Raw genomic sequence first — 10,154 nt, 5'->3', positions numbered from 1 at the left:
ACACTGCTTTTTTGTAAGCGGTCACAAGCCAAAAAGGTTGGGAACTGTTGGTCTAAACTTAAAAAATGTATCGTTTTATAAGCGTTTTATGGAAAACCTAATCTGAAAAGTAACTATAGCTACCAAATACATGTAGAGGTAGATGTAGGAGTAAAAAGTACAATCTTTCCTTCTGAAATATAGACAACTAAAAGTATAAGGGTCAACAAATAGAAATTGTACTCAATACAGTATTTGAGTTATACTTACTTGTAATTGCTCAGTAAATCTCAGAAAACCTTCATATTAACACATTCACATTTGGGAAATGTATTCCCATGGACCTGGTAAGAATGGTATCCATTGGTTGGTAAGAAAGGTATCCATTCGTGATTCATGCACTTCTCTAACCTTCAGGCTACCACCTACAAAACTTTAAGCACCAAAGAAGAAAATCACTAATTACCTTTTTTTCTTTAGATATATTTTATTAAAAAAGGAAACCCAACAAGAACTTTTTTTACATAATGATCAAGGATTTTTATTATCTTATTCTCTTTCATCAGTTTCATATCATTACAGAAAATGTTATAGTACAGCGTTGTTCAATGTCTCCTCATTGCTTGATAATTTCCTTAGGAGTGCTGGTCACATATATCTGTACAATATGGTTCTTATTTTTTCTGTACATTTTTTGTGAAGTCGGTTAAAAAGGCTGTCAGCACTTAAAGAAGCTGTTTCTTTTCTTTCTTTTTTTTTTTTTAAATTCTTAAATAGTTGATCAAATAAAAGATTATTTTTCCAAGGTTAAGCGGGGGGGGTGGGGGGGGGGGGGGGGGGGGGGTTGGGCAGAGTTTACACCCAGTCACTGTGAAAATAAGGAAGCTTCAGGGTCTGGGCAGACTGGGTTGTGCCCCCCCCACCTCCCCATCCCAACATCACCTCTTCCCTGCCCAGGCATTTGGCACTGCGCACATAAACAAGACTCACAAGATAAACAACAAGCAAAGCTCTTTGTGAAGCCATTATGATGCATACTAATGAGAGAAAAACAGAAGTGTCACCTTGATGGGCGCTCAAAAGAGGAAGTGGTCTTGTTGTGCCCCCTCTTCCTTATAGCTGAGCACCGTGGGAAATCTGGAGTCTTCCTCAATGTTTTCTTCATTTTCAAAAAACAGATTCTTTTCTTTTTTTCACTGAAGATGAGAAAATAATAATTTTCTTTTTTTGTCCTGGCAGGCACCTACAGCTGTCTATTAAAATGCTACTGCTATAGATAAGGTCTAGCATTGAACACACAAAGCAATTGCAATGAAAGGAACAAAGTTGTCTTAATATAATAATGATAATAATAATAATAATAATAATAAGAATAAGAATAATCATAATAATATATTACAGAATAAATCTCTTTTTATAATTAGATTTTTTTCATTAAAAGTTATATTTCTTTGTTTGAAATACTATACTCTTTTTAAATTAATTTTTTTCATATGTATCTAGATTGTGATCAAGATGTTGACTATACCTCAACATTATCCAAATCAATAAAAACTAGCTGTGCCGTTGCATATTACAGAATAGTCAATGATATGTGGACATGCACCGTGAACCACCCATTCCATCCCTCGCTATATGACGCCGACACTCCGTCCCTCTGTGATGACATCATAGCCGACCGATGACCATGACGTCAACCACCTCGCCCTTGTGCAGCTCCACGTATTGCTCTGTTTTCGGAGGTAGCATCAGAAGCCCGTTAGCACTGCGCATGCTCATCAGCCTGCTGCTCACCTGGTTCCCTGCAGCAGGGAGAGAACAAAATACTTTAAATCAGGTTCTAACCCAATAAAGGAAATTGGGAATTAGTTTTTTTTTGTTTTATCCCATCATAATGAAACTCAACATGATTCATTATTTCATTATGATTTTATATTGTACATTAAAAGACTAAAGGGGTAGCCGCTAGGTGGTCTAATTAGTGTAAATCAGTAAATGCAGGGAACCTAAGGTGGTTGTGGTATAGAATAATGTTTACTTCCAGACTGTCTTTATAGATTAACAGATGTAATCAATATACTTTATTATTTCTGCCCTGGTGAAGACCCTCTGAAGTTGCAAGTGCAATTATGCCTTGAATTAAGGCTTTTAACGCAACTTTTCTTTGTGTCTGAAGAATGTTTTCTTTTCTGGATGACATTAACTTTAAAATATCCCAAACTGTACCACATATTTGCATGGAAACATGTATTTATGATGTTATATAAAGGAACTGCAGTTCAGTGAGTGAGTTTGTTTATTTTGAGTATTTAAAACTGTATAGAGGTCTGTCAAAATTATTATAATTTTTTTTTAACCTTGATCTCCTTGCTTGACATGAAGAGATAAATTAACAAATTATGCCACCAAACAGTGAACAGTTAGAGCCTTATTTGGATGTGTGGCTTACCAAACAATCCTTCACATCATTATTTGCTACCGGCTTTGATTCTGGTACCTGTGCTCTGTGCCCACGGCAGAGGCTCCTGGTGATGCCATGTCAGAATGCAGCGGTGGTATTCAGGGCGAGGGTCCAACTTCACATCACAAGACAACTAGAGAAAAAACATACAGTGGAAATTATAATGACGTATTTCAACAAGTCCTCTTCATCACCGTGGGTTTTTGTCTGTAATTCAGATAAATTTCATATAGTGTAGAAACATACTAAATAGGCTCTCAGATCATTTTCTAGAATCCTGGCACTCTTTTTATTGTCCGATGACACAAACCCCACTATTCTGGCACTTATGAAGCCACCAACCAAGCCTTGGTCAAGTGCAGACTATTACAAAAAGACACAACCCTTATGAAGGCCACACAAGTTGAAATGCGCTTGTTGTTCTTTATAAAACTACTTTAACTGGAGTTTTGGGCTCTTCAGACTTTTTTGCGTTCGTCTATTTACCTTAGAAGTAGGCAAAATGGTGCCAGAAATAATCCCTACAAAGCTTTGGAGCATTTCATGTTTGTTTAGCATGTGTCCTCGGAAAGAATTGATTTTTCCGCCAGAATTAGGGAGGTCCTAGATATTGAACTTTCCTTCCAGCACATTCATGCAGCACAGTACTATAGTAAATTGGAAATATTCTAATAGCACAAATCTCAGATCTGGACCTTCACCAACATATAATTAACTTGGGTAAAAGGCTAACTGCCCACCCAAATTCTGCCACATACTTTTGTACATTTTCAAACTTTTTATGTTAGGCAACCAGAAGGCAGTGGACATTGTCTCAACTTTATTGGCAAAGGTAAAGGTTTTTATTTATTTATTTACTATTTGACCTGGGTCTGATGCCATCTGCTCAGGGAAATGATCTGGCTACATCTGTGCTTCCAGGCCATCAGTCCCACCACTAAGTGGCAGTAATATATTCAAGTTGATTTCTAACTGCAAATGATGTAGCATAGCTCTCTGGATAGCACTCATGATGGCAGGGGACCAGACCTCTCACTTGATGATGCTAGTTGCGGACACAAGCAGCAGTGTGAATGATATTATTAGGATTTTTCTTGTTCTACAATTATGAATATTCATGACCAGGGAGCAGGCCTTCAGGTCAGTGTGGGCCGTGATTGGTTCCTCTGCCAAGTCAAAGCAAAACATGGTGTTCATAAATATGTATCAAGTGGATGATGAAAATAGTATTAAATCATGAGTTAAGATGCAATGGACTGCAATCATTCACACCGGAACTTTAGTACAAACATAATCGTAATGTTCATGGGAACATTACGATTATTTTCCTCTCTGTTGCAGTTTGTTGCATCTACACTGAAATGTTCACATATGGGAGGAGAAAGTATCTTTTTGCAAATAGGAACTAGTCTTTCTACTTTTTTATACTCAGTGGAGACCTTGTGTCAGGTCATTCAACAGAAAAAAACTCCACTTCTTGTAACCACCAATGCCTCAACAGATGATGAATTTTGACTTTTTGTGTCTTGACCAGAGAGTCAGGCTTCCCTGGTTTCCCTGTGCATCCTACCCTCGCTTTGATGATGGTGGGCCTAGGGTCCAAAATGCCCTGCATCTTCCTCAAGGCAGGGATGACAAAAAGATTACAGGTGACAACAGCGGACACGGGGTTTCCTAGGACAGACAGACAGAGAGAGAGAGGACAGCGACAACAGAAAAAAGGGAGAGAAATATATGAGTAACACCTCTTCAGAAACAGCGAATGAATCACTCTTTCTCTCAACTTCACACACTACCTGGGAGGGCAAAGATAAGTTTGCGAGCACCGTCCATGTCCAAGGTGGCAAATGTTGTTGGGAGACTGAAAAAGAAGAACAACTTTTTAGTATATTTGAATGTTTTATGCAACAGTGCTGTAAATGTACATCTGGTATTTAAACTCAAAACTCTATTTCAATTTTCTGTTAAGCATGTGATAACTGTGCTGTGAAAAGCTGCATGAGAATAAAGTAGATTCATTTTCATACCCTGGTTTCATGAAAACACGACCAAAATGGATCTGAGCATGAAGATCAATATCCAGCACCTGCTTAAGGTAGTCCTAAAAAAAGACATTAAAATTGCAGACATTTGTCGAAACATACAAGAGCAATATTATATTTCTGTTACTATATCAATCTCATAAATTAAGTTAACTCAGACAACCCATAAATAGTATCTGTTAGTTTTGGTGTTTTTAATCATAATTTCCTCTAAAATAAAGACTGTCATTCCCCCCTCCACCACAGGGTGTCAGTGAAAGACAATACCATGATTGAGGATGTGTTCTGCCATCATACCTTCTCTCCCATGGACACTCCTCCTGAGGTGATGATGACATCAGCACGGCTGATGCCTTCATTCAGAGCGTTGAGAAGGTCATCGGGGCTGTGGGGCACAGAGAAACACACACACTTATGTGAACCATCAACTCACAGGAGAGGAAATAATGGAGGAGAAAGGAAAATCGAGAGCTAGTTTTGGAGGATAGCAAGATGATGAACATTATATTGAAGGTGTAACAAGTATAGTATATACGTAAAGGCATACTTGTCTCCCACGATGCCCAGATTGATGGTTGGATAGCCGTGCTCCTGGATAGTGGCCAGCAGGGTGGAGCGATTGCTGTCCCTGATCTTCCCAGGATGGAGGTCGTCTTCCGGGTTCAGCAGCTACCACGACACACGGGGAGAAATGAAACGTTAGAAACACTCATACCCATTATTTTTTAAGTTGGTACAAGTTAAAACCAGATGTGGCCTAAAAGTCATATGAAATATTCTTAGCATCTCTTTGGGTGGAAGCAAGTCTGGTGGGTATAGATATAATTATTCAGCTGGAAGACAAGACTCTTGTTGGCAAACATCCTTTTATTACTATCATATTATGACTATATTTAGCCTGCTCTTGGTACCAAATGGGTTGGTTCTGAAAAATAGGACCATAAAGCGATTGCCAGAAATTTGACTTGGTTTAAAAAAAATTATATTTTACGGTGACTGAGTGAGGAGGAACATTTGATCATTTGGTGTTGCTTGTGCTTTTAGATAGTGCTGAAATGATTAATCGATTAGTCGATTAACAGAAAACGAACTGCCATAAATTTTGACAATCAATTAATTGTTCAAATTATTTATCAAGCAAAAAACGCCATTCATTCTCTGGTTCTGGCTTTTCGAATGGATTTTGATGGTTTGTTAGACAAAGCAAGCACTTTGAAGAACTTGGGCTCTGGGAACTTGTGATGAGTATGTTTCACTATTTTGTAACATTAAACTAAATGACTAATCGATTAATTGAAAAAAATAATAGATAATAAATATGAAATAAAAATAATCATTACTTGCAGTCCTACTTTCAGACAAAACCAAGAACAACTTGCTAAATTAGTTATTTGAAGGTCTTGTGGATACATTTTGACCTTCCTACTTTTGAACTACAAATCTGAACTTTCCGTTTCTCGGATGAGGAGACCTCGGGATGAGGAAACGTCAACAAGCACTGCTGAAAACTAAAATTATTGAAGGAAAGCAACACCACAAATGAACATGCATCTAATTCAGCAGGTTCACAGTGGGTTTGTGGGCAGACATACTGTATACTTTCAGTTGTAAAAGCCAGCTCTGCACAGATATTTCAGTTTTTTGTTCATTTAGTACAAATGTACTCAAAATCTAGATGGTCAAATTAACATTGCTACAGGTAGAGTGTGTAAAACTGAGAAGACAAATCCTCTATTTCATCAGACTTGCTCAAAAGAGGGGAGATGAGGACAATCTACCACTTCATAGGTTTGGGATGTGGCCATGGAGTAGGTGACTCACGGCTGATTTACACAATTCAGACATATCTGCACAGCATCAAGAACAAGGTGTTATGGGTATCTAGAGTCTGCTGAGGATCTCCATGAAGGTTAAACACCCCATGAAATTTAAACTGCACATCAGTCACACAGAAAAGGCACAAATATGATCCCAGCATTTAAAAGAAACCACCTGGTCACAGATATAAACATTCTTCACAACTGAAAGCACACATGCAACGGCTGAGTGCGCATTCAGCTCTGAATGTTGTTCTGGTGTCCGCAGTCAAAGCAAACAATGTTGATTGTGCATAAATATGAACAAGGTATGCTGTCAGAGAAGATGGCACGTTGTTGTTACCTTCAGCAGCTGAGGCCGAACCTTTTTGGCAAATACAGATACAGTGTGGGTTGAGTGCACAAGGGGTATCATTTCCCAAATATAATTTCCTTTTTGATGAAAGCATGCACGTTTTTCTTAACCCCTTACCTCATTTCCTGTGGACATGACAGCCACCACAGGGAATTTCTGGACCTCCACCTCTGTGACTCCCACAGTGGCCAGGAGGCCGATCTCAGACGGGCCCATGTGGGTGCCCTTTGCAAGCACACACTCCCCACGCTTAATGTCATGACCGATGGGCCTATGTCAGGACAGCGAAGACGATGGTTCAGAGGAAAAGAAAGAGAAAGGGCAGAATGTTGAAAAATGCACTTCAATTCAATATTGTATATACCCTACTGTCTAAGGTAAAGGTACAATAGGAACCAAACAAACACCCCAAATGTAGCACAAATTGACGTGTATTCTAAGTACCGGTACTGCCATAACCAGTAATGAGGTTAATAAAATATCAAGTAGGATCACAATCACATGATCAAAATGAAGGCAAGGAGCCAGCAGCATAACCAAAAATCAACTGTGCTTTCATAATGCCTTCATTCTTTTCAGTTTTAACTTAAAAGACCCTTATTTACACTAAAGTGTATCAGAGGTGGGCTAACAAACAAAGGGTGATTGACACCGTCTACCAAATCTACAGTATTTGATAAATAAAATGGTGATTCTGGTTTTCTTCTTAATAGCAACACAATAACACACTAACCTGATGTCCTGCCCTGGGCGAGCCTGTACTAGGATTCGTACTTCCAGCTCCTCTGTGCCCTGAAAGACAAACCAGTTGTCAGATCCATCAATGTGAACAGATACAGTTTTTTAATACTAGACCAAAATGCATTGTGCATTTTGCTAATCTCTGGGCTAAACTTACTCTCTGTGACATTTAAAACAACCAGAATCAATTTTCAGTTGCTATGGTGTTGGTATAGACTATGTAATACCTGTACAAGTTGCTGTAAGTTACTGATGCCCTTCACAGGGTAAACTCTGGTTGGGTTGAGTTGACCACAGCCCTGTTTCTGACATCTCCCTGCCTCTTCATCGGGTAAAAGACCAGAAGTCAGACTTACGTCTTCAGACTCGCGGAGCAGCTCGGTGTCTTCCACCTGGACTACAGCGTCGGCCCCGCATGGGATAGGGGCACCTGTCGTCACTCTCATCACCTGGCCAGGCATCACTGTGTGGGTGGGCTGCAGAGAGACACAGACACAGAAAATGGTGTCATGGTTTATCCTTTAACTTTAGTCATATATTTTGTCCTATCGAAAAAAAAATGAAATGTGCAATGCCTTTTAATAGGGTGGCTCATTTCACACAATGGCCTAAAGTAAAATAGAATAAAGTGAAATGACAGATAACTTTCCCAAAGTTTCCCCAAAAGCATCTCACAAACTGAAGACAGCTTTGGGCCAAAACAATGATCAAATTATAGTAAAAACACAACAAAACTGCATGTAAAAAATGTGTAGGCCTAATAAACGATATAAGGGGGCATGTATGGAGTATGTGTTTGCATGTGTGCTGATTTTGTTCAAGATGAGAGGTCGAGGTAGTCAATAAATCTCTGTAGCCTACTCTTGTCTCAGAGGTCTAATCTGTTTTATAGTTTGGCAGTACTTTGACTTTCGAGCCCTGCTTTGGGGCGAAGGGCTTTTCATCACCTGCTAAGGGAACACACTGGTGAGCTATTACAGCTGGTCAAGGCGTGAGGTGAAGGACAAAAGTGAAGTACTTTATTTTCATATACAGGTTGTGTGGGTGTGTGTAGGGGTCTTTTTGTGAGCTAGAAATGGTGTGTGTGTCTAAAGTGTCATCGTGGGCGCGGACCTGCTCTCCAGCTTGGGACTCTCCAATGATGAAGCGGTCGCCTGGGCCGTCAGCCGCTAAAATAAAAGAAAGATTTAATAGCATTCACACGTGTGCAGCTGGAAATGTGAGTGTGTGTGTGTGTGTAGAGGAGTGTGCCATTTAGTTGAGTCATTTTATTTCAGTGGCCTACAGAATGAACAAACATGAAGAGAAGGAGAGAGACATCAACATTTGATGTTTTTTAATTAAACAGACATACAAAGTATTTTCAATGCTCGCAGATTTCACAGTTTACATGAACCCTCTCCTTCTGCAAATCATGCCTTCCCCCCTGAGGTGTTCAGAAACCATCACTTTCAGCATTGCTACACCCAAATAGCTGACTTGAGCCAATAGGGAAACCGAAAATTCACCCTTATTATTCTGTTTTTTTACAGACCAAACACACAAGACCAAAAATGAAGCTCATCACAAACTTTAAAATATCCTTTGACACTGCAAAATATCCTTGGTGACTTTAATTTCATGGTTTAACATGTAATCTTAACTAAAGGATTAAATGCTTCCCCACTTATGAAAGAAAACCTGCCACTCCTTTCCTTGTGAAACACTTGGAAAACACCACTGGATGACAATGAACATCTGTTGTTGAGTTAAAAACAACCACATTTTTCTGTTTTTTTTTCTTAAATTTTTCACAAATTGACACAATGGAAATGTGATGTTTTTACCATTTCCTACCCAGAGATCCAGCCGTCTAACTAAGACTAATTCATTTTTGGGGAGTTGCAGGTTAGTAAAAGAGCAAAAATATGCACTGTGTTGTGGTTAAGCGATAGGTTATTGGCTCCTTCCACGCCCATAGTCTAGGCACTAAAATCTCTTAAATCTGCACATGTACACCTCAGCGGACGCCAGGCCCTCAGGACAGATGCATACAATCCAGAGAGTCCTGTGGTGTTCTGCTCCTCCTACTCCAACAACAAGAGCCAACAGCAGATGTTACATGCAAGAGTTTTTGAGCTGCCTGGAGCCAGCAAGCTGCCGCCCTGCTCTCCAGGTTAACAGGGCCCTCAATGCTTTCCAGGACGCCCAGCCACTGATTTCTTGACCACAACAAGTCAACTCAATTTGCCTGGATCTCACCTATAAAAACACTCTAAGGAGTTGGTGGAGCCATTGGAATGAAACTCTCTCTGAGCAAAGATAAACCCATATGTCTTGCCACTCGTCTCCACCTGGCAGCTATGCAGGACAGCCCCCTCCATGTCCCACAATGCAGAGCCTTCAGTTCACCTTGGCAGAAGAAGCCCTTACATGGCTCCTGAGGCAGTTCTCCACTGCCCCAGTGTCTTCATCTTTAACTAGGACAATCAGGTCATTAATACAGGGGGAAAGACACACTGGCCTGGTTAGTTCTTCAGCTTTATCTATGTTCTGCAACTTCCTTTTTAAGAAAACCCAAGAAATGGTAAACTGGATTGGGTCACTCCAGCGATTCATAAATCTATCACTACGTTTGTGTGTAATGTTTTTTTCTATGTTCTCTGTGCTAAGATATTAGTATAGGGTCGGATAAGTTATTGGTATAAAATGTACAGTAGTAATTTCAGGTATATTGTATTATTTTCATGAAATGTTTGTATTACTATTTAAACAAGTGT

At 39.6% G+C, this 10,154-nt stretch overlaps 1 protein-coding gene across 1 annotated transcript in view; it reads right to left on the bottom strand.

Moving 5' to 3' along the window:
- Window positions 1–910: 910 nt before the first annotated feature.
- Window positions 911–10,154, bottom strand: part of gphnb (gephyrin b) — a 92,571-nt gene continuing 83,327 nt past the window's right edge. The window contains exons 12-22 of the mRNA XM_078274464.1: window positions 8,509–8,564; window positions 7,752–7,871; window positions 7,388–7,446; window positions 6,772–6,925; window positions 5,030–5,151; window positions 4,780–4,867; window positions 4,468–4,541; window positions 4,237–4,301; window positions 4,011–4,114; window positions 2,477–2,573; window positions 911–1,781 (exon numbers count right to left, since the gene is read on the bottom strand). Coding sequence (XP_078130590.1) covers window positions 1,648–1,781; window positions 2,477–2,573; window positions 4,011–4,114; window positions 4,237–4,301; window positions 4,468–4,541; window positions 4,780–4,867; window positions 5,030–5,151; window positions 6,772–6,925; window positions 7,388–7,446; window positions 7,752–7,871; window positions 8,509–8,564 — 1,073 coding nt within the window. The 3' untranslated portion in view covers window positions 911–1,647. The remainder of the gene's footprint in view (window positions 1,782–2,476; window positions 2,574–4,010; window positions 4,115–4,236; window positions 4,302–4,467; window positions 4,542–4,779; window positions 4,868–5,029; window positions 5,152–6,771; window positions 6,926–7,387; window positions 7,447–7,751; window positions 7,872–8,508; window positions 8,565–10,154) is intronic.

This window comes from Sander vitreus, chromosome 18 (genome assembly GCF_031162955.1).
Source record: "Sander vitreus isolate 19-12246 chromosome 18, sanVit1, whole genome shotgun sequence".
NCBI lineage: Eukaryota > Metazoa > Chordata > Actinopteri > Perciformes > Percidae > Sander > Sander vitreus.
This window is presented reverse-complemented; position numbering and strand designations above follow the sequence as displayed.